Here is a 23,125-nt window from a genome sequence, read left to right as displayed (position 1 = left end):
GCCCACGGGCTTTGTGTTTGGCACATGGGTTCTTTTGTTTTGTTTGAACGCACTTGCTACCACTGCTACATCCTCTTGTATACAAGATACTGTACTGTATATACAGGGTTCCAATTGCTGAATTTACCAGTTGGTTTTCTTATTTTTCTGATGGTTCTGCCACTATTATAATATTTCACTGAGCAGATTTAAGTGCCACCCTTTACTAAAGCGCCGTCTCTGTGCCCCTGCAGTTTGACCTGAACCAGCTGATGACCTCAGTGAATGTAAGCCTGTGTGTCAGCCCCAGCCATAATAAACCTATGGAGGCGCCCGGCTTGGCAGTGGAGCACTCCCCGCAGGACCGCAAGGGCTTCTTCACCGACGAATCTGAGCCGCTGCTGCGCTGTGACTCCACCTCCAGCAAGGACTCCGCCCTCAGCCGCACAGGCTCTTTTATTACCAAAGGTAAGAGCGGCAGTGAGGACTGTGGACATGCAAAGCCTCAGTGGTCAAGTTATTAGCACGTTATGCTCTGCTGTTGCTGCAGTTGCGACTACTGACCAGCTGCTACTGACACCCTGTTTATACCGATGCCAGCATGTAGCAGATCATTTGGTTCGCAGTTCTTCAGCTCTAGTCATTAGAAGATCACAGCACTGCAGACTTTACAGCATTAGTGTTTCTCCTTCTATAGCACATAACTGAGCTAGAGAAGAGCAGGTTGAATCAGGTACGTTACAGTAAGGAACACCAACGCTGTTCTACAGCTTCAGATTCTTTGAGTGTGCTGCCTCCTTCTGGAGACTTTGAGCTCCTACACATTTTCACTGTTCACCATGTCATTTGTAGCAGACTCAAAGGCCCAATCCCATTTCTTCTTTTTACCCCTACCTCTTGTTTTCAAGTGTTACCCTAACCCCTTGGAACTGAGTTATAAGGGGTAGTGATTGAAATCTTGCCCAATAAAATTGAACCCTCAAATTTAAAAAACAAAAAAAAGCATCACTTCATTAACAGCCACTAGCGCTGCTGTGTAGGCGACCCTGCCCGTCTACAGTGACAGCAGCGGAGGGTAAAGTTCAGCTCCTCACTGCATTTAGCGGATCATACGCCTTCAAAGAGGGGGGCAATTATTTATTATCACCCATTTGTTTCTTCTACAGAGAAACAAAGCTGGAGTCAGATATCCGCCAGATTCTTGATTGAATTTTCCCGTTCCACCTTAAATGGTGCAGCAGTTACATTCTGGCGCTTCAGGCGTCAGAACTGCTGAACTATTTAAGGTGGAATGGGAAAGTTAGCCAGCTAGCTACTGAGACATTAGTGCACTATTAGTGACTTTTTATGCTTGTTATGAAGAAAAACGACCAAAATACACTGAAATGACATTAATCTAAGATAAAACAGTGATTATCATAATTTTTTAACAGAAAATTCTCACATTTGTGGGATTCTGTGGACTCTTTTTCTCCATCTTGCCTCCATCTTCTTTTTTTTCTCATACATCTCTGTTTGGAGTCTCTGAAAAACCTCCGCTTGGAGGGTGATATAGCCCCAACACTTCACCCGACCCCTCCATCTCAACAAGAATTGAGACTCCCTACCCCTAGACGTGAACGTGCAAAACACAGGGCTAAGGGCTTAATGGTAGGGGCAAGGCGTGAAATGGGACTGGGCCTAAGTCAGTAGCAGATGTTCAGATGTTTCAGTTTATTATTTTGTTGTTTGAATCATATTTACCCTTTCTTTAAAACCAAAACATTCAAGGAATCTTTTTCAGCCTAATCCCTATCTAGTTATTGGGACAAATCTAAAATATCACTACCCAGGTTATGATATATCAGATCAGACTTAGTGAGTAAACATTAGCCTGAAACGTCTATAGCATACAGTCTGTGGCTGCTGACAATAACTCTTCTGTACTTCAGAAAGATGTTTCTATTTTCTCAAAACACATTTAAGACATAATACAGGGAGATTCACTCCAAAGAGGCCCCGAATATTCTGTTGTAACTCCCGTTAGGATGAAGCAATCTGTCTGGCGCCTACCTCATCGCCCCAGCGCAGGGGCATCCCAGCTTGTTCGGAGCTCCATATCCTGAGGAGCTCACTGCATGTTGTTTTGTTCAGATTGCTTCATCCTAGCGAGAGTTATTACAGAATATCCGGGGCCTCTTTCGAGTGAATCTCCCTGTAGAAACACATTTAAAAGAAGCTATTGGGCATGTGCTTCAGCTGATTTTCTGTACAAAATGTTGAAATTATTGTCCATAGAAATCAATCATTTGCTACAGTTGTAGCTCATACAGCAGATAAAAACAGTGGAGTATTTCATTTACAGGGGAATTCTGCTAATTTTTCAAACTTTCTGCATAATTCAGTCATTCACTTCTTATATCTAGGTTTCTAGCCTACAGTAGTTTAGCTGTGCCAGAATGTTTCAGCCCCAAATGCCTTTTGAAAGAGGTATGATACAGAGCAGCCAATCAGAACAGAGGTAATTTGCATATCACTGTTGTCATAACAAAATCTTTATCTCCGTTTTTGTCGATTTTCAGTTTTTGGCATAGTTTGAAAATGCCTGTTGTCCTTTACATGGTGCATCATTTTTATGATGAAGGGACCAAAAGAAATGACCCAACATTACATTGACTTACATTAAAAGTAAAGCAGGTTTTTTCCTTCTCTGGTGAAATTACCATTTTGGAGATGCAAGGTTTTGTTCTGACAGCAGTGACATCAGTCTTAAAGGCACAGTAACAAAAACAGCCTATTGAATTCTGAGAGAGGCTAGAAAATAGTCATGTGAAATAGAATTTTGTCTATTTTTGCAACATAAAACCAGATAAACGTATGCTACGTTACAAGTGGACCTCAGGGAAAGAAATAAAACATGAGAAAAATGTAAGTCTCAAGCAACTGGCAACATATTTGTGCAATAGACGCCTGGTTCCTATCACCACACACTGTGAACAATTCTCATTACGTTTCTCCAGAATGGAGCATTTCACATCAAACCACTGAACGTCTTCATATACATCCTAACGATTTGCAGATATTTAGAAAAATTGCACAGAATGAAATTTTCTTTTTACTACCGTTTCTGAAAAGCAGACAAATGTAAATGCCTTAACTTACACCGCATCACTGCATTCTCCTGTATTTACCAACAGAGAAGAAGGACACAGTGCTGCGGCAGGTACGTCTGGACCCGTGCGACCTGCAGCCCATCTTCGATGACATGCTGCACATCCTCAACCCAGAGGAGCTTCACGTCATCGAGGAGATCCCGATGGCCGAGGATAAGCTGGACCGCCTGTTTGAGATCGCAGGGGTCAAGAGCCAAGAAGCCAGCCAGACCCTCCTTGACTCCGTATACAGCCACCTGCCGGACCTCCTATAGACCTCTTTCACTGCTACGTGCTAACGTTCACATGGAATGTCACAAGGACAAACATACCTTCACTTCCTCTGAAACTTGCTACGTCCTCCAACGTCCCATGGACACAAAGTGAAAATCTCTGGACAGATCGGTCAGGGGTCTCTGAGCACATTAAAAGCCGCTGCTTTACAGTAGCATTAATGTAGCGATCACCAACTCCTCTCTTCACATGTCTGCTCACCATGGGCATTGAGTAGTGCTGTAACCTTTCTAACGTACACAAATGTCTTGCTCACGTCTCTGGACAGTGTCCAACACTAATGTGATTCAATATACACCGATCAGGCTGCGCTCATTGTCCATTTTATCAGCTCCACTTACTCTGTAGGTGAACTTTGTAGTTCTACAGTAACAGACTGTCGTCCATCTGTTTCTCTGATACTTTGTTAGGCCCCTTTTACCCTGTTCTTCAGTGGTCAGGACCCCCATGGACCCTCACAGAGGAGGTACTGCTTGGGTGGTGGATCATTCTCAGCACTGCAGTAACACTGACGTGGTCATGGTGTGCTGTGCTGTTATGAGTGGATCAGACACAGCAGTGCTGCTGGAGTTTTTAAACACTATGTCCACTCACTGTCCACTCTGTTAGACACTCCTACCTTGTCAGTCCACCTTGTAGATGTAAAGTCAGAGACGATAGCTCATCTGCTGCTGCACAGTTTGTGGTGGTCATCCCCTAGTCCTTCTACAGTGGTCACAGGACGCTGCCCACAGGACGCTGTTAGCTGGATATTTTTGGTTGGTGGACTGTTCTCAGTCCAGCCGTGACACTGAGGTGTTTAAAAACTCCAACAGCACTGCTGCGTCTGATCCACTCAGACCAGCGCAACACACACTAACACACCACCACCACCACCACGTCAGTGTCACTGCAGTGCTGAGAATGATCCACCACCTAAATAGTACCTGCTCTGTGAGGGTCCATGGGGGTCCTGACCACTGAAGAACAGGGTAAAAGGGGGCTAACAAAGTATCAGAGAAACAGATGGACTACAGTCTGTAACTGTAGAACTACAAAGTGCAGCTATACAGTAAGTGGAGCTGATAAAGTGGACAATGAGCGCAGAAACGAGGTGGTCATGATGTTGTCTGATCGGTGTAATTCATGCATTAGTTGCTTCAGTGCTTTGCCAAAATGTGTCAGGATCTTTTTCCAATGCTATTTTACTAACTGAGAAGTCCTAACCAACAAAGTCTTGGTTATATTTTTGTTTTCTTCTGCATTTATTCTAAGTACTGCTTTTGCAGCTTCATGTATTTATAATTTACATTGACTGTGTTTCATGTGATTTCATGGGCATTTACAAGCATCCCTACTGGTAATGACAGCATTCATGACTGATGATATGCATTTAATACTCTACTTGAATTAGTCTGTCACCTTCAAGAAATAAAGAACAAATATACTTGACACTTCATCCAAGCTCCAGTTGGGAACAGCAGACACGACACCGTGCCCTGCCAAACCTGCAGCACCTCCTGACTGGGACTTCAATAAGCTCATGCAAGAAAAACAAAAGCATAACCACCACCAAAAAAAGAATTCTTTGTTTCAGTGTTCATATTTCAGATGCTGATCTGTGGTACCAGGAATGTATCTAGTGAACTTGGTCTAGCTTATCTAGTGAGCTAGTCATATCAGACCACTCTGGTGCTAGATGTTACATTTGGGTTTTGTGCTAACCCCCTTCTGGACAACAGGGTGCATAGGGTTGTTTGACCTTTGTTGACTTTCAAGGACAAACTGTGGATAAATGGCAGCTGCTATGAACTTTGCTGGACTTCAGCAGCTGCCAAACAAGCTGCAAACTCAAGACCAGAAGATAAACGTCAGAAATATGAAGCTGAAGTCTGAGCGTTGTTATACGGTGGCAGATTTAAACTAAACACATGTAACCACTACATTTACTATTATGTAACACAAGAGATCGACCAATTCAAATAAAAGGTTTTGTTATGATTCTGTGTTCTTGTGTAGTCAGATTCATTGTATTAAATGAGGCTGGTGTGGTGGGTAGCACTGTTGCCTCACAGCAACGAGGGCCTGGGTTCGAGTGGCCTGGGCGAACATGGGCCTCTCTGTGTGGAGTTTGCATGTTCTTTGCGTAGGTTTTCCCATAGTTTTAGTCAATTGTTTTATTCCATAACCTGCCAAGCATTATTTCCTCATCTCTCCCTGTAGATATAGTAGATGTAGAATTAGTTTGCACCACATCAGTTGGTGGTGGCATAGACCTCTGACATTGTGTGTCATCAAGTGTACAGTTTGTATAGCCAAGTTTAACATACACTATATTTCCAAAAGTTTTCACTCACCCATCCAAATCATTGAATTCAGGTGTTCCAGTCACTTGCATGGCCACAGGTGTATAAAACCAAGCACCTAGTCCTGCAGACTGCTTCTACAAACATTAGGGAAAGAATGGGTCGCTCTCAGGAGCTCAGTGAATTCCAGCGTGGTACCGTGATTGGACGCCACCTGTAGAACAAGTCCAGTCGTGAAATTTCCTCACTACTAAATATTCCACAGTCAACTGTCAGTGGGATTATAACAAAGTGGAAGTGATTGGGAACGACAGCAACTCAGCCACTAAGTGGTCGGCCACGTAAAATGACAGAGCGGGGTCAGCGGATGCTGAGGTGCATAGTGCGTAGAGGTCACCAACTTTCTGCAGAGTCAATCGCTACAGACCTCCAAACTTCATGCGGCCTTCAGATCAGCTCAAGAACAGCGTAGAGAGCTTCATGGAATGGGTTTCCATGGCTGAGCAGCTGCATCCAAGCCTTACATCACCAAACGCAATGCAAAGCGTACAAAACAGGTCCATAAAGACATGGATTAGCCAGTTTGGTGTGGAAGAACTTGACTGGCCTACACAGAGTTCTGACCTCAACCTGATAGAACACCTTTGGGATAAATTAGAGTGGAGACTGTGAGACAGGCCTTCTCGTCCAACATCAGTGTCTGACCTCACAAATGTGCTTCTGGAAGAACGGTCAAAAATGCCCGTAAACAAACTCCTAACCCTTGTGGAAAGCCTTCCCTGAAGAGTTGAAGCTGTTATAGCTGCAACAATAATAATAATAATACATCATATTAAACCCTATGGGTTAAGAATGGGATGTCACTCAAGTTCATATGTGTGTGAAGCCAGACGAGCGAATACTTTTGTAAATACAGTGCATGTTACACATACTGTATAACTGCTTTGTCTTGGTGAGGCATGTAACACACTGAACTGACCAGACCAGCACACAGACTGTTAACAAGCATTTAACTAAAGCGGTAATTACAGCTGTGATTTTGCCAGCGTGCTTAAGTTATGCTCAGTGTTTGAAACACATAAAGTGCTATTAAACTGCTCTTTTTGTAGGGTGGGGGATGGGGGGGTCTTGTCTGTGCTGCTACTGGAACGACCACGTGGGAAAACCCAGAAGAGGTGGTTTTCCCATAATGCACTGCGTGTAATAGTTTCATGGTATATGACCCTTTATAACAGCTTGACCCATTTAACAGACTGTAATAACGACTGTGCAGTGGTTATTACGGTGTTGTAGGTGCACCGCTGTGTGTTGGTGGGGTTCACTGGGCGCCCACCGTCACTGTGCGCTGTGCTGCTGTCAGTGCGGCGCTGAGCCGCGGCGCTCAGCTTCAGTTCACTCTTGTTTCTCTTCAGATCGTATAAATCTTTCGCCTTTTACTAAAGATTTCCGTGGGGAGGAACATCATGAGTATCAAACAATTTTTTGATGCCCTGCTTGACGGCGGGGCTTCCTCACTTGGTGAAACACAGAGAGGCTTCGTCTTATTAGACTAGAGGCTGTAGCGGCTGCCCTCTAGCGGTAGACAGAGGGAACGCGCGCTACCAGACTCAGGATTTGATGTTTAAAGTATTTTTTAACGTATTTCCCCAGTTATTTGTCCACTGAGCGCTTCGACCAACATGGTTGAGTAAACCATTAGAATGAGACATGAATGTGTAGCTTTCTGGACTGCTGACAAACAGAAAAGCTGCGACGTGTTGCGCGTGGCAAGGCGTGTAGAAGGTCCTGCGCCGCCCGCCGTTTAGTGGTAGAAGACAACATGTCGGATTCAGGTTATTGTTACTTCTTGAACGTAGTTTTGTGAGCGTGTTCTGCTCTTTTTGTACTGCAAATAAGGCGTGTAAGTGAAGACCACGAGCAGCGCCGGCCTGTACAGATATACCCCGCTCTGTGACTTCGGTCTCCGCCTCCTCCTCGTTAGTATAGTGGACAGTATCTCCGCCTGTCACGCGGAAGACCGGGGTTCGATTCCCCGACGGGGAGACGCCAAACATTTTTCTACACTTGCTTCTGAACTTAAATCCTGAGCACGTTCAGAGTGACTGCTGTCTACGGAGCGCCGCTGGTGACATCCTGTATAAATAAAAAATAATGCGTGGCCACACATTAGGATCTCGTTCCCACGCATTATTTTTATTTATACAGGATGTCACCAGCAGGGCTCCGTATTTGGTACGAGCCTTAATGATGTGTAATCTCTGACGTCACCAGTTTCACGCATGAGTATAAACTGAAACTCGAAGGCCCAGTCCCATTTCTTCTTTATACCCCTACCCCTGGTTTTTGAGTGTCACCCTAACCCCTTAGGACTCAGTTACAAGGGGTAGTGGTTGAAATCTTGTCATTAACAGAGACTGCATGTACACGATTCTCTTTTCTGAATTTATACAAACACCATTTCGTTTTATAGTAAATTAGTTTGGGCTGGTTTATGTTTATGAACAGAGACCTACAGATCAACATAGTAAAGGAAACTCATTTGTGATCCTGAGTTTAAAGCCAGTTTTTATTAAACTTAAACTTGGAACTAAGTTGTAAATAAATCTTAAACTGAATCTTTGCTTGTGTGTAAAAAGTGATTTCAGAGCCACTCGGTTCTCCCTGATGGAAACTGTTTACCTTCAGTGTTTTGTGCTTATGATCATTTTAATATACGTCAGCGTCACTAATTAATGACATTCTATTAAAAGACTGGTTTACCAAGAGAGACACTGGAGGATTTTCACCTAAAATGAGTTCATGAAGCGAGTCTTGTTATAAAATGATAACAGGACATCAGAGCCATAATTACTCTTTTAGTACTTTTACTTTATACTTAAATACATTTGAAAGTAAATACTTTAGTACCTTTACTCAAGTGGAGGTCTAAAGGGAGGAACTTCTACTTTTACTGGAGTAATATTTTACCTTGGGTCTCTACTTTAACTCAAGTACATGGTTCGTGTACTTCGTGGTCAGTTTGCCACAGACGTACAAACCATTTGATATCTAGTAAACGTTAAGCTACCACAACTATTGGGATATTTATTTATTTATTCGCTCATTCATTTATTTATTTATTTTTTATGATTTCAAGTGAAGCCGTCCACTACGGGTCTGTGTCTGGTACAGTTGCAGGTTGCTGTTGGCCAACTGACGTTCTAATCCGTCTATTTATATAAATCTCTCTCTTGATTTAAGATAAGATAAGATAAGATAAGATAATCCTTTATTAGTCCCACAGCGGGGAAATTCACAGTATTACAGCAGCAGCAGAGTAACAGGAGTAAGGCACTCAGTAGTAGAAACGGGAAACAGTATAAACATTATCAACATTATAAATAATAAAAATTAAAGCTAAATCTCTAGACTATTATTTCTTTATTGTTGCATGCTGTTCTTTAGGGAGCGTTGTCGCCTCACAGTGAGGAGGGTCTGGGTTCGAGTCCCCGGCCGGGTGACCGGGGTCCTCTCTGTGTGGAGTCTGCATGTTCTCCCCGTGTCCGCGTGGGTTTTCTCCAAATTCTCCGGTTTCCCCCTACAGTCCAAAGAAATGCAGTCAGACCAATTGGACGTGCTAAATTGCTCCTGGGTGTGAGTGAATGTGTCTGTAAACAGTGTTTGAAACACATAAAGTGCTATTAAACTGCTCTTTTTGGCGGGGGCGATGCGGTGGGGGGGTCTTGTCTGTGCTGCTACTAGAAAAACCACGTGTGCAAAAGCAGAAGAGGTGGTTTTCCCATAATGCACTGCGTGTAACAGTTTCATGGTATATGACCCTTTATAACAGCTTGACCCATTTAACAGACTGTAATAACGACTGTGCAGTGGTTATTACGGTGTTGTAGGTGCACCGCTGTGTGTTGGTGGGGTTCACTGGGCGCCCACCGTCACTGTGCGCTGTGCTGCTGTCAGTGCGGCGCTGAGCCGCGGGCGCTCAGCTCCAGTTCACTCTTGTTTCTCTTCAGATCGTATAAATCTTTCGCCTTTTACTAAAGATTTCCGTGGGGAGGAACATCATGAGTATCAACCAATTTTTTGATGCCCTGCTTGACGGCGGGGCTTCCTCACTTGGTGAAACACAGAGAGGCTTCGTCTTATTAGACTAGAGGCTGTAGCGGCTGCCCTCTAGCGGTAGACAGAGGGAACGCGCGCTACCAGACTCAGGATTTGATGTTTAAAGTATTTTTTAACGTATTTCCCCAGTTATTTGTCCACTGAGCGCTTCGACCAACATGGTTGAGTAAACCATTAGAATGAGACATGAATGTGTAGCTTTCTGGACTGCTGACAAACAGAAAAGCTGCGACGTGTTGCGCGTGGCAAGGCGTGTAGAAGGTCCTGCGCCGCCCGCCGTTTAGTGGTAGAAGACAATATGTCGGATTCAGGTTATTGTTACTTCTTGAACGTAGTTTTGTGAGCGTGTTCTGCTCTTTTTGTACTGCAAATAAGGCGTGTAAGTGAAGACCACGAGCAGCGCCGGCCTGTACAGATATACCCCGCTCTGTGACTTCGGTCTCCGCCTCCTCCTCGTTAGTATAGTGGACAGTATCTCCGCCTGTCACGCGGAAGACCGGGGTTCGATTCCCCGACGGGGAGACGCCAAACATTTTTCTACACTTGCTTCTGAACTTAAATCCTGAGCACGTTCAGAGTAACTGCTGTCTACGGAGCGCCGCTGGTGACATCCTGTATAAATAAAAAATAATGCGTGGCCACACATTAGGATCTCGTTCCCACGCATTATTTTTATTTATACAGGATGTCACCAGCAGGGCTCCGTATTTGGTACGAGCCTTAATGATGTGTAATCTCTGACGTCACCAGTTTCACGCATGAGTATAAACTGAAACTCGAAGGCCCAGTCCCATTTCTTCTTTATACCCCTACCCCTGGTTTTTGAGTGTCACCCTAACCCCTTAGGACTCAGTTACAAGGGGTAGTGGTTGAAATCTTGTCATTAACAGAGACTGCATGTACACGATTCTCTTTTCTGAATTTATACAAACACCATTTCGTTTTATAGTAAATTAGTTTGGGCTGGTTTATGTTTATGAACAGAGACCTACAGATCAACATAGTAAAGGAAACTCATTTGTGATCCTGAGTTTAAAGCCAGTTTTTATTAAACTTAAACTTGGAACTAAGTTGTAAATAAATCTTAAACTGAATCTTTGCTTGTGTGTAAAAAGTGATTTCAGAGCCACTCGGTTCTCCCTGATGGAAACTGTTTACCTTCAGTGTTTTGTGCTTATGATCATTTTAATATACGTCAGCGTCACTAATTAATGACGTTCTATTAAAAGACTGGTTTACCAAGAGAGACACTGGAGGATTTTCACCTAAAATGAGTTCATGAAGCGAGTCTTGTTATAAAATGATAACAGGACATCAGAGCCATAATTACTCTTTTAGTACTTTTACTTTATACTTAAATACATTTGAAAGTAAATACTTTAGTACCTTTACTCAAGTGGAGGTCTAAAGGGAGGAACTTCTACTTTTACTGGAGTAATATTTTACCTTGGGTCTCTACTTTAACTCAAGTACATGGTTCGTGTACTTCGTGGTCAGTTTGCCACAGACGTACAAACCATTTGATATCTAGTAAACGTTAAGCTACCACAACTATTGGGATATTTATTTATTTATTCGCTCATTCATTTATTTATTTATTTTTTATGATTTCAAGTGAAGCCGTCCACTACGGGTCTGTGTCTGGTACAGTTGCAGGTTGCTGTTGGCCAACTGACGTTCTAATCCGTCTATTTATATAAATCTCTCTCTTGATTTAAGATAAGATAAGATAAGATAAGATAATCCTTTATTAGTCCCACAGCGGGGAAATTCACAGTATTACAGCAGCAGCAGAGTAACAGGAGTAAGGCACTCAGTAGTAGAAACGGGAAACAGTATAAACATTATCAACATTATAAATAATAAAAATTAAAGCTAAATCTCTAGACTATTATTTCTTTATTGTTGCATGCTGTTCTTTAGGGAGCGTTGTCGCCTCACAGTGAGGAGGGTCTGGGTTCGAGTCCCCGGCCGGGTGACCGGGGTCCTCTCTGTGTGGAGTCTGCATGTTCTCCCCGTGTCCGCGTGGGTTTTCTCCAAATTCTCCGGTTTCCCCCTACAGTCCAAAGAAATGCAGTCAGACCAATTGGACGTGCTAAATTGCTCCTGGGTGTGAGTGAATGTGTCTGTAAACAGTGTTTGAAACACATAAAGTGCTATTAAACTGCTCTTTTTGGCGGGGGCGATGCGGTGGGGGGGTCTTGTCTGTGCTGCTACTAGAAAAACCACGTGTGCAAAAGCAGAAGAGGTGGTTTTCCCATAATGCACTGCGTGTAACAGTTTCATGGTATATGACCCTTTATAACAGCTTGACCCATTTAACAGACTGTAATAACGACTGTGCAGTGGTTATTACGGTGTTGTAGGTGCACCGCTGTGTGTTGGTGGGGTTCACTGGGCGCCCACCGTCACTGTGCGCTGTGCTGCTGTCAGTGCGGCGCTGAGCCGCGGGCGCTCAGCTCCAGTTCACTCTTGTTTCTCTTCAGATCGTATAAATCTTTCGCCTTTTACTAAAGATTTCCGTGGGGAGGAACATCATGAGTATCAACCAATTTTTTGATGCCCTGCTTGACGGCGGGGCTTCTTCACCTGGTGAAACACAGAGAAGTTTCGTCTTATTAGACTAGAGGCTGTAGCGGCTGCCCTCTAGCGGCAGGCAGAGGGAACGCGCGCTACCAGACTCAGGATTTGATGTTTAAAGTATTTTTTAACGTATTTCCCCAAATATTTGTCCACTGAGCGCTTCGACCAACATGAATGTGTAGCTTTCTGGACTGCTGACAAACAGAAAAGCTGCGACGTGTTGCGCGTGGCAAGGCGTGTAGAAGGTCCTGCGCCGCCCGCCGTTTAGTGGTAGAAGACAACATGTCGGATTCAGGTTATTGTTACTTCTTGAACGTAGTTTTGTGAGCGTGTTCTGCTCTTTTTGTACTGCAAATAAGGCGTGTAAATGAAGAGCGTAAGCAGCGCCGGCCTGTACAGATATAACCCGCTCCGTGACTTCGGTCTCCGCCTCCTCCTCGTTAGTATAGTGGACAGTATCTCCGCCTGTCACGCGGAAGACCGGGGTTCGATTCCCCGACGGGGAGACGCCAAACATTTTTCTACACTTGCTTCTGACCTTAAATCCTGAGCACGTTCAGAGTGACTGCTGTCAACGGAGCGCCGCTGGTGACATCCTGTATAAACCTGTTCCTCGGTTTCCCCCACAGTCCAAAGACATGCAGTCAGACCAACTGGACGTGCTAAATTGCTCCTGGGTGTGAGTGAATGTGTCTGTCTGCCCTGTGATCGACTGGCGACCTGTCCAGGGTTTGTCCTGCCTTTCGCCCAATGACAGCCGGGATAGGCTCCAGCACCCCCTATGACCCAGAAGGAGAAGCGGCTTAGAAGATATGTGTGTGTGTGTGTGTGTGTGTGTGTGTGTGTTTTAGGGTAACTGACATCAGTGTATTATCAGAAATGACTACCTTAGAAATGCTACACCTGGTTAAAACTAGTTCTGTGCATGAAGTGGACAGTTAACGCTGCAAATGATCAATCAAAATAAGCGTCTCAGCTGTTAAACAGAAGAAATAAGTCACTGAGAAATGGTAAAACAAGGGCGAAGCACAATTAAGGAGCACACTAAAACGAAAGCAGCTCTTTTTAAAGACTGAAATGTGTTTAAACTGTGTTTGGAAGGCATGAAGTGTCATCGAAGCTCTAATCTTCACCCTGGTTTTAAGTCCTAACAGAAAGCAGTTTCATTCAGTTCTTGTTCACATTGTTCTCTTCTATACTGAAAGACCACAGGTGTATAGGTCAGTTACTGTTACTGTCGTGTTAAAGTGGCCTTAGTTAGCTGTGACTAGTTAAAACAAACTTTTTTACATTCAGCAGTTTGAGACTAACTCTGGGCACAGAGGCCTTAGTGAAGGCTTCACACACAGAACTAAACCAGAGCAACGCCGCCTGGGCGACGCAGCAGAGGCTGCAGCACAGTGCGGAGTGGACAGGCAGCCAAGCTGATGCCAGCTCTTTATAACGAATAAGATGCGTTTAAACAGTGTTTGAAACACATAAAGTGCTATTAAACTGCTCTTTTTGCAGGGTGGGGGATGGGGGGGTCTTGTCTGTGCTGCTACTGCTGCTGCTGCTGGAACGACCACATGGATAAACCCAGAAGAGGTGGCTTTCCCATAATGCACTGCGTGTAACAGTTTCATGGTATATGACCCTTTATAACAGGCTTCCTCACCTGGTGAAACACAGAGAGGCTTCGTCTTATTAGACTAGACGCTGTAGCGGCTGCCCTCTAGCGGCAGGCAGAGGGAACTCGCGCTACCAGACTCAGGATTTGATGTTTAAAGTATTTTTTAACGTATTTCCCCAGATATTCGTCCACTGAGCGCTTCGACCAACATGGATGAGTAAACCATTAGAATGAGACATGAATGTGTAGCTTTCTGGACTGCTGACAAACAGAAAAGCTGCGACGTGTTGCGCGTGGCAAGGCGTGTAGAAGGTCCTGCGCCGCTCACCGTTTAGTGGTAGAAGACAACATGTCGGATTCAGGTTATTGTTACTTCTTGAACGTAGTTTTGTGAGCGTGTTCTGCTCTTTTTGTACTGCAAATAAGGCGTATAAATGAAGAGCGTGAACAGTGCCGGCCTGTACAGATATACCCCGCTCCGTGACTTCGGTCTCCGCCTCCTCCTCGTTAGTATAGTGGACAGTATCTCCGCCTGTCACGCGGAAGACCGGGGTTCGATTCCCCGACGGGGAGACACCAAACATTTTTCTACACGTGCTTCTGAACTTAAATCCTGAGCACGTTCAGAGTGACTGCTGTCAACGGAGCGCCGCTGGTGACATCCTGTATAAATAAAAAATAATGCGTGGCCACACATTAGGATCTCGTTCCCACACGTTAATAAGGCGTGGCCACGCATTATTTTTTATGTGGGAATGACATAATTAAGTCCTGGCCATGACTTAGTAAAGCGTGGGAACGAGATCACACCTTGCTAAGTTGTGGCCACACATTAGGATCTTTTTCCCACGCGTTGATAAGGCGAGGCCACACATTATTTTTTATGTGGGAATGAGATAATTAAGTCTTGGCCATGACTTCGTAAGGTGTGGGAACGAGATCACATCTTGCTAAGTCGTGGCCACACATTAGGATCTTGTTCCCACGCCTTGCTAAGTCATGGCCACTCATTAAGATCTCGTTCCCACGCCTAACTAAGTTGTGGCCACGCATTAGGATCTCGTTCCCACGCCTTACTAAGTCGTGGCCACGCATTAGGATCTCGTTCCCACGCATTATTTTTATTTATACAGGATGTCACCAGCAGGGCTCCGTATTTGGTATGAGCCTTAATGATGTGTAATCTCTGACGTCACCAGTTTCACGCATGAGTATAAACTGAAACTCGAAGGCCCAGTCCCATTTCTTCTTTATACCCCTACCCCTGGTTTTTGAGTGTCACCCTAACCCCTTAGGACTCAGTTACAAGGGGTAGTGGTTGAAATCTTGTCATTAACAGAGACTGCATGTACACGATTCTCTTTTCTGAATTTATACAAACACCATTTCGTTTTATAGTAAATTAGTTTGGGCTGGTTTATGTTTATGAACAGAGACCTACAGATCAACATAGTAAAGGAAACTCATTTGTGATCCTGAGTTTAAAGCCAGTTTTTATTAAACTTAAACTTGGAACTAAGTTGTAAATAAATCTTAAACTGAATCTTTGCTTGTGTGTAAAAAGTGATTTCAGAGCCACTCGGTTCTCCCTGATGGAAACTGTTTACCTTCAGTGTTTTGTGCTTATGATCATTTTAATAGACGTCAGCGTCACTAATTAATGACGTTCTATTAAAAGACTGGTTTACCAAGAGAGACACTGGAGGATTTTCACCTAAAATGAGTTCATGAAGCGAGTCTTGTTATAAAATGATAACAGGACATCAGAGCCATAATTACTCTTTTAGTACTTTTATTTTATACTTAAGTACATTTGAAAGTAAATACTTTTAGTACCTTTACTCAAGTGGAGGTCTAAAGGGAGGAACTTCTACTTTTACTGGAGTAATATTTTACCTTGGGTCTCTACTTTAACTCAAGTACATGGTTCGTGTACTTCGTGGTCAGTTTGCCACAGACGTACAAACCATTTGATATCTAGTAAACGTTAAGCTACCACAACTATTGGGATATTTATTTATTTATTCGCTCATTCATTTATTTATTTATTTTTTATGATTTCAAGTGAAGCCGTCCACTACGGGTCTGTGTCTGGTACAGTTGCAGGTTGCCGTTGGCCAACTGACGTTCTAATCCGTCTATTTATATAAATCTCTCTCTTGATTTAAGATAAGATAAGATAAGATAAGATAAGATAAGATAAGATAAGATAAGATAAGATAAGATAATCCTTTATTAGTCCCACAGCGGGGAAATTCACAGTATTACAGCAGCAGCAGAGTAACAGGAGTAAGGCACTCAGTAGTAGAAACGGGAAACAGTATAAACATTATCAACATTATAAATAATAAAAATTAAAGCTAAATCTCTAGACTATTATTTCTTTATTGTTGCATGCTGTTCTTTAGGGAGCGTTGTCGCCTCACAGTGAGGAGGGTCTGGGTTCGAGTCCCCGGCCGGTTGACCGGGGTCCTCTCTGTGTGGAGTCTGCATGTTCTCCCCGTGTCCGCGTGGGTTTTCTCCAAATTCTCCGGTTTCCCCCTACAGTCCAAAGAAATGCAGTCAGACCAATTGGACGTGCTAAATTGCTCCTGGGTGTGAGTGAATGTGTCTGTAAACAGTGTTTGAAACACAAAAAGTGCTATTAAACTGCTCTTTTTGGCGGGGGCGATGGGGTGGGGGGGTCTTGTCTGTGCTGCTACTAGAAAAACCACGTGTGCAAAAGCAGAAGAGGTGGTTTTCCCATAATGCACTGCGTGTAACAGTTTCATGGTATATGACCCTTTATAACAGCTTGACCCATTTAACAGACTGTAATAACGACTGTGCAGTGGTTATTACGGTGTTGTAGGTGCACCGCTGTGTGTTGGTGGGGTTCACTGGGCGCCCACCGTCACTGTGCGCTGTGCTGCTGTCAGTGCGGCGCTGAGCCGCGGCGCTCAGCTTCAGTTCACTCTTGTTTCTCTTCAGATCGTATAAATCTTTCGCCTTTTACTAAAGATTTCCGTGGGGAGGAACATCATGAGTATCAACCAATTTTTTGATGCCCTGCTTGACGGCGGGGCTTCCTCACTTGGTGAAACACAGAGAGACTTCGTCTTATTAGACTAGACGCTCTAGCGGTAGACAGAGGGAACGCGCGCTACCAGACTCAGGATTTGATGTTTAAAGTATTTTTTAACGTATTTCCCCAGATATTCGTCCACTGAGCGGTTGGACCAACATGGATGAGTAAACCATTAGAATGAGACATGAATGTGTAGCTTTCTGGACTGCTGACAAACAGAAAAGTTGCGACGTGTTGCGCGTGGAAAGGCGTGTAGAAGGTCCTGCGCCGCTCACCGTTTAGTGGTAGAAGACAACATGTCGGATTCAGGTTATTGTTACTTCTTGAACGTAGTTTTGTGAGCGTGTTCTGCTCTTTTTGTACTGCAAATAAGGCGTGTAAATGAAGAGCGTGAACAGCGCCGGCCTGTACAGATATACCCCGCTCCGTGACTTCGGTCTCCGCCTCCTCCTCGTTAGTATAGTGGACAGTATCTCCGCCTGTCACGCGGAAGACCGGGGTTCGATTCCCCGACGGGGAGACGCCAAACATTTTTCTACACTTGCTTCTGACCTTAAATCCTGAGCACGTTCAGAGTAACTGCTGTCAACGGAGCGCCGCTGGTGACATCCTGTATAAATAAAAAATAATTATTGACACGTGGGAACGAGAGCCTAATGTATGGCCACGACTTAGTGAGGTGTGGGAATGAGATAATTAAGTCGTGGCCATGAATTGGTAAGGCATGGGAATGAGATCACGCCTTGCTAAGTCGTGGCCACGCATTCGGATCTCGTTCCCATGCCTTGCTAAGATGTGGCCACTCATTAGGATCTCGTTCCCATGCCTTGCTAAGATGTGGCCACTCATTAGGATCTCGTTCCCATGCCTTACTAAGTCATGGCCATTCAATAGGATTGTGTTCACAAACCTTATTAAGTCATGGCCACACAGCACTGTGTGGAGTGGACAGGCAGCCAAGCTGATGCCAGCTCTTTATAACGAATAAGATGCGTTTAAACAGTGTTTTTGAAAGGCATAAAGTGCTATTAAACTGCTCTTTTTGCATGTGGCGCTTGTCTGTGCTGCTACTGCTGCTGCTGGAAAAACCACATGGATAAATCCATAAGAGGTGGTTTTCCCATAATGCACTGCGTGAAACAGTTTCATGTTATACAGTGGTGCTTGAAAGTTTGTGAACCCTTTAGAATTTTCTATATTTCTGCATCAATGTGACCTAAAACATCATCAGATTTTCACACCAGTCCTAAAAGTAGACAAAGAGAACCCAGTTAAACAAATGACACATAAATATTATACTTGGTCATTTGTTTATTGAGGAAAATGATCCAATATTACATATATGCCCCGACCGGGTGACCGGGGTCCTCTCTGTGTGGAGTTTGCATGTTCTCCCCGTGTCTGCGTGGGTTTCCTCCGGGTTCTCCGGTTTCCTCCCACAGTCCAAAGACATGCAGTCAGGCCAATTGGACATGCTAAATTGACCCTAGGTGTGAGTGTGTGAGTGACTGTCTGTGTCTGTCTGTCTGCCCTGTGATGGACTGGCGACCTGTCCAGGGTGTATCCTGCCTTTCGCCCGAAGACTGCTGGGATAGGCTCCAGCACCCCCCCGCGACCCTGACGGAGAAGCGGCTTAGAAAATGGATGGATGGATTACATATATGTGAGAGGCAAAAGTATGTGAACCTTTGATTTCAGTATTTGGTGCGACCCCCCTGGGCAGCAATAACTGCAACTAAATGTTTCCGGTAACTGTTCATCAGTACTGCACACCAGCTTGGAGGAATTTTAGCCCATTCCTCTGTGCAGAACAGCTTCAACTCTGAGATGTTGGTGGGTTTCCTCATATTAACTGCTCGCTTCAGGTCCTTCCACATTATTTCAATGGGATTAAGGTCAGAACTTTGACTTCGCCATTCCAAAACATTAACTTTATTCTTCTTTAACCGTTCTTTGGTAGAACGACTTGTGTGCTTAGTGTTGTTGTCTTGCTACATGACCCACATTCTCATGAGATTCAGTTCATGATCAGATGTTCTGACATTTTCCTTTAGAATTCTCTGACATAATTCAGAATTCATTGTTCCATCAATGATGGCAAGCCGTCCTGGCCCAGATACAGCAAAACAGGCCCAAACCATGATACTACCACCACCATGTTTCACAGATGGGATAAGGTTCTTATGCAGGAATGCAGTGTTTTCCTTTCTCCAAACAAAACGCTTTTCATTTAAACCAAAAAGTTCTATTTTGGTCTCATCCGTCCACAAAACATTCTTCCAATAGCCTTCTGGCTTGTCCACGTGATCTTTAGCAAACTGCAGATGAGCAGCAATGCTCTTTTTGGAGAGCAGTGGCTTTCTCCTTGCATCCCTGCCATGCACCCCATTGTTGTTCAGTGTTCTCCTGATGGTAGACCCATGAACATTAACATTAGCCAATGTGAAAGGGGCCTTCAGTTGCTTAGAAGTTACCCTGCGGTCCTTTGTGACCTTGCCGACTATTACACTCCTTGCTCTTGGAGTGATCTTTGTTGGTCGACCACTCCTGGGGAGGGAAACTTTTTTTTTTTCTCTTCACAGACATGCAGTCAGGCCAATTGGACATGCTAAATTGCCCCTGGGTGTGAATGTGTGAGTGACTGTCTGTGTCGGTCTGTCTGCCCTGCGATGGACTGGCGACCTGTCCAGGGTGTATCCTGCCTTCCGCCCGATGACCGCTGGGATAGGCTTCAGCACCCCCCCTCGACCCTGAGGAAGAAGCGGCTTAGAAAATGGGAGGGAAACAGTGGTCTTGAATTTCCTCTGTTTGTACACAATCTGTCTGAGTGTGGATTGGTGGAGTCCAAACTCTTTAGAGATGGTTTTGTAACCTTTTCCAGCCTGATGAGCATCAACAACTCTTTTTCTGAGGCCCTCAGAAATCTCCTTTGTTCAGGCCATGATACACTTCCATAAACATGTGTTGTGAAGAGCAGACTTTGATAGATCCCTGTTCTTTAAAGTAAACAGGGTGCCCACTCACACCTGATTGTCATCCCATTGATTGAAAACACCTGACTCTAATTTCACCTTCAAATTAACTGCTAATCCTACAGGTTCACAGACTTTACCACTCACAAATATGTAATACTGGATCATTTTCCTCAATAAACAAACAACCAAGTATAATGTTTTTGTGTCCTTTGTTTAACTGGGTTCTCTTTATCTACTTTTAGGACTGGTGTGGAAATCTGATGATGTTTTAGGTCACATTTATGCAGAAATATAGAAAAATCTAAAGGGTTCACAAACTTTCAAGCACCACTGTATTAACCTTTATAACAGCTTGACCCATTTAACAGACTGTAATAACGACTGTGCAGTGGTTATTACGGTGTTGTAGGTGCACCGCTGTGTGTTGGTGGGGTTCACTGGGCGCCCACCGTCACTGTGCGCTGTGCTGCTGTCAGTGCGGCGCTGAGCCGCGGCGCTCAGCTTCAGTTCACTCTTGTTTCTCTTCAGATCGTATAAATCTTTCGCCTTTTACTAAAGATTTCCGTGGGGAGGAACATCATGAGTATCAACCAATTTTTTGATGCCCTGCTTGACGGCGGGGCTTCCTCACTTGGTGAAACACAGAGAGGCTTCGTCTTATTAGACTAGACGCTGTAGCGGCTGCCCTCTAGCGGCAGGCAGAGGGAACGCGCGCTACCAGACTCAGGATTTGATGTTTAAACTATTTTTTTTAACGTATTTCCCCAGATATTCGTCCACTGAGCGCTTCGACCAACATGGTTGAGTAAACCATTAGAATAAGACATGAATGTGTAGCTTTCTGGACTGCTGACAAACAGAAAAGCTGCGACGTGTTGCGCGTGGAAAGGCGTGTAGAAGGTCCTGCGCCGCCCGCCGTTTAGTGGTAGAAGACAACATGTCGGATTCAGGTTATTGTTACTTCTTGAACGTAGTTTTGTGAGCGTGTTCTGCTCTTTTTGTACTGCAAATAAGGCGTGTAAATGAAGAGCGTAAGCAGCGCCGACCTGTACAGATATAACCCGCTCCGTGACTTCGGTCTCCGCCTCCTCCTCGTTAGTATAGTGGACAGTATCTCCGCCTGTCACGCGGAAGACCGGGGTTCGATTCCCCGACGGGGAGACGCCAAACATTTTTCCTTGAGTACTATAATAACCATGTTTACATGCAGCCTAACAATCCGACTAATAGCTCAAACGGAATAGAGCTCAGTTTCTATCCGATTGAACGCGGTGGGTAATCCTGTAAATAATCCTCTAAACAGAGGAATAATATCCCTAAATGCCTGTATCTGATTACATTCCCTATCGGAAGGATTAAGTACGTTCTACGCATGGGTGTCGCGTCATAGCAAATGTCTATAACGTCATATATTCATCATAACCTTCATATTTCATAAGCTACATTCAGAAGCTGGGCGTCGTATGAGGCTGTAACTTTTCTTCACAGTCAAATAGATGATGATGTCATTTTAAACCCTTATAATAAAAGAAGCTCAACTCAGTTTGTTTTTCTACTGAAAGTCGAGCCGTTTTTCCCCAAATCTGGGCTATAAACTATAAACAGACGGCGTCTCTTCAGTGATCTGCTCTGTAAACATTACTTTTAAAAAGAAATAACACAAAGAGGGTCTGAGATTTTTGGCTTTCAGCAGTAAATTGTAAGTTTACAGTAAAATATGTTTAGATCATAAAACACATTCTGTTAATTTGAGGGGAAGTTTTACAAAAAATTAATAAAAATGTTTATTTCATGCAGTTACTGAATAATTTGCCTTAAGATTTGCAACAACGAGGCTTGTAGAGGTTTCACACGAATGAGAAGTCAGAAGAAAAGTAAAGCTGTCAGTGCGAGCAAAGTAAGCACATTCACTTCCCACAAGTTCTGCTTTTGTCCATCTTGAGGCAAATGACAGTGAATAACCTTACAGCAGTGTTGTCCACAGGCCTACATGTAGGTTGCATAGACAGATATATGCCCTTAATTCATTAGTGTGAACTGCAGTAGCTCCAGAGAACTTGTAGAGAGGAGAATCTCCACTCTCTCCAATGTCTTCCAGTTTTCTCAAACGCTAGAGGGCGCTCCCGAGTGAGTCCAAAATTAATGGGTTGATATGGAGCATTTGAGCAAAATCATAGTTTATTAATGCTTTATTTAGTGAAATACATCCTTCTCCTGTCTATAAAGAAAGAAACGTTCTGGGCGAGTGATTAGAAACTATTTTAACTTCTCGTTTTTCGCTGTTGAGCTCCATTCACTCCCATTCACTCCTATTCACTGAGGACTCCCTCGCGGGCGCCCTCTGCTGATTAATGACACGGTGGCGCTGTCGCCTCACAGCAAGTAGGGCCTGGGTTTCCTGGCCGGGTAACCAGGGTCCGTTCCGTGTGGAGTTTGCATGTTCTCCCGTGTTTGCATGGGTTTCCCTCCACAGTCCAAGACACGCAGTCAGGCCAATTGGATATGCTAATTTGCCCCCAGGTGTGAGTGAATGTGTCTGTCTGCCCTCTGATGGACTTGTGACCTGTCCAGGGTGCGCCCTGCCTTCCGCATGATGACATCTGGGATAGGCTCCAGCACCCCCCATGACCCAGAAGGAGAAGCGGCTTAGAAGATGTGTGTGTGAATAGGAAGTGGCCTCATAAACTGGCTCTGGTAGCTGTACATGAGGAATTAAGTCACTGGAAACAATAAAATTCTCTTGGCTATCACTGAGATTTCGAACTGGGCTGCACCTGTCGGGGAAGGAGGGGATCTGGAAATTCTGGTCTGCTTATGAGACGCGTGGTGGCGTTAACTAAGTGCCTGCTGCCAGAAGGCACTCTAGAATGCCTGGCAGCGAAAAGAAAACCCATAAACATTTTTTAAACATAGCGCACGCTTTATACGTCGCCAAAACTCTGATGAATTCTGATTCTTCTTTTCACTCCCCTTGTTTTCGAGTGTCACCCTAACTGTCACGATTGGCCCTGAGTGCTTCTTTGTTTGGGTTCCTTCCTAGTCTGGCCCCCTTGTTCTCTGACTCTGCCCCTGATTGTTCCCTC

The 23,125-nt window shown here is 44.3% G+C and overlaps 1 protein-coding gene and 11 non-coding genes across 12 annotated transcripts in view; all 12 read left to right on the top strand.

The window, feature by feature from the left end:
• tnfrsf21 (tumor necrosis factor receptor superfamily, member 21) overlaps nt 1-3,817 on the top strand; it is a 65,108-nt gene extending 61,291 nt beyond the window's left edge. The window contains exons 5-6 of the mRNA XM_017722438.2: nt 234-447; nt 3,156-3,817. Of these exons, the coding sequence (XP_017577927.1) occupies nt 234-447; nt 3,156-3,385 (444 nt within the window). The 3' untranslated portion in view covers nt 3,386-3,817. The remainder of the gene's footprint in view (nt 1-233; nt 448-3,155) is intronic.
• Nucleotides 3,818-7,081: 3,264 nt separating this feature from the next.
• Nucleotides 7,082-7,197, top strand: LOC119263333. The gene has a single exon (XR_005130249.1). It is a non-coding gene; the product is annotated as a U5 spliceosomal RNA (small nuclear RNA).
• A 463-nt stretch (nt 7,198-7,660) lies between these two features.
• Nucleotides 7,661-7,732, top strand: trnad-guc. Its single transcript has one exon. It is a non-coding gene; the product is annotated as a tRNA-Asp (tRNA).
• Nucleotides 7,733-9,676: 1,944 nt separating this feature from the next.
• On the top strand, nt 9,677-9,792 carry LOC119263337. The gene has a single exon (XR_005130253.1). It is a non-coding gene; the product is annotated as a U5 spliceosomal RNA (small nuclear RNA).
• A 463-nt stretch (nt 9,793-10,255) lies between these two features.
• Nucleotides 10,256-10,327, top strand: trnad-guc. The gene has a single exon. It is a non-coding gene; the product is annotated as a tRNA-Asp (tRNA).
• A 1,944-nt stretch (nt 10,328-12,271) lies between these two features.
• LOC119263336 lies at nt 12,272-12,387 on the top strand. The gene has a single exon (XR_005130252.1). It is a non-coding gene; the product is annotated as a U5 spliceosomal RNA (small nuclear RNA).
• Nucleotides 12,388-12,822: 435 nt separating this feature from the next.
• Nucleotides 12,823-12,894, top strand: trnad-guc. The gene has a single exon. It is a non-coding gene; the product is annotated as a tRNA-Asp (tRNA).
• Nucleotides 12,895-14,501: 1,607 nt separating this feature from the next.
• On the top strand, nt 14,502-14,573 carry trnad-guc. The gene has a single exon. It is a non-coding gene; the product is annotated as a tRNA-Asp (tRNA).
• A 2,377-nt stretch (nt 14,574-16,950) lies between these two features.
• LOC119263335 lies at nt 16,951-17,066 on the top strand. The gene has a single exon (XR_005130251.1). It is a non-coding gene; the product is annotated as a U5 spliceosomal RNA (small nuclear RNA).
• Nucleotides 17,067-17,515: 449 nt separating this feature from the next.
• Nucleotides 17,516-17,587, top strand: trnad-guc. Its single transcript has one exon. It is a non-coding gene; the product is annotated as a tRNA-Asp (tRNA).
• A 2,963-nt stretch (nt 17,588-20,550) lies between these two features.
• On the top strand, nt 20,551-20,666 carry LOC119263334. The gene has a single exon (XR_005130250.1). It is a non-coding gene; the product is annotated as a U5 spliceosomal RNA (small nuclear RNA).
• A 465-nt stretch (nt 20,667-21,131) lies between these two features.
• Nucleotides 21,132-21,203, top strand: trnad-guc. The gene has a single exon. It is a non-coding gene; the product is annotated as a tRNA-Asp (tRNA).
• Nucleotides 21,204-23,125: the final 1,922 nt, after the last annotated feature.

Source organism: Pygocentrus nattereri, chromosome 4 (genome assembly GCF_015220715.1).
Source record: "Pygocentrus nattereri isolate fPygNat1 chromosome 4, fPygNat1.pri, whole genome shotgun sequence".
In the NCBI taxonomy this organism is placed as follows: domain Eukaryota; kingdom Metazoa; phylum Chordata; class Actinopteri; order Characiformes; family Serrasalmidae; genus Pygocentrus; species Pygocentrus nattereri.
The sequence above is the reverse complement of the archived record's forward strand: the minus strand, read 5'-3'. Positions and strand labels throughout refer to the sequence as shown.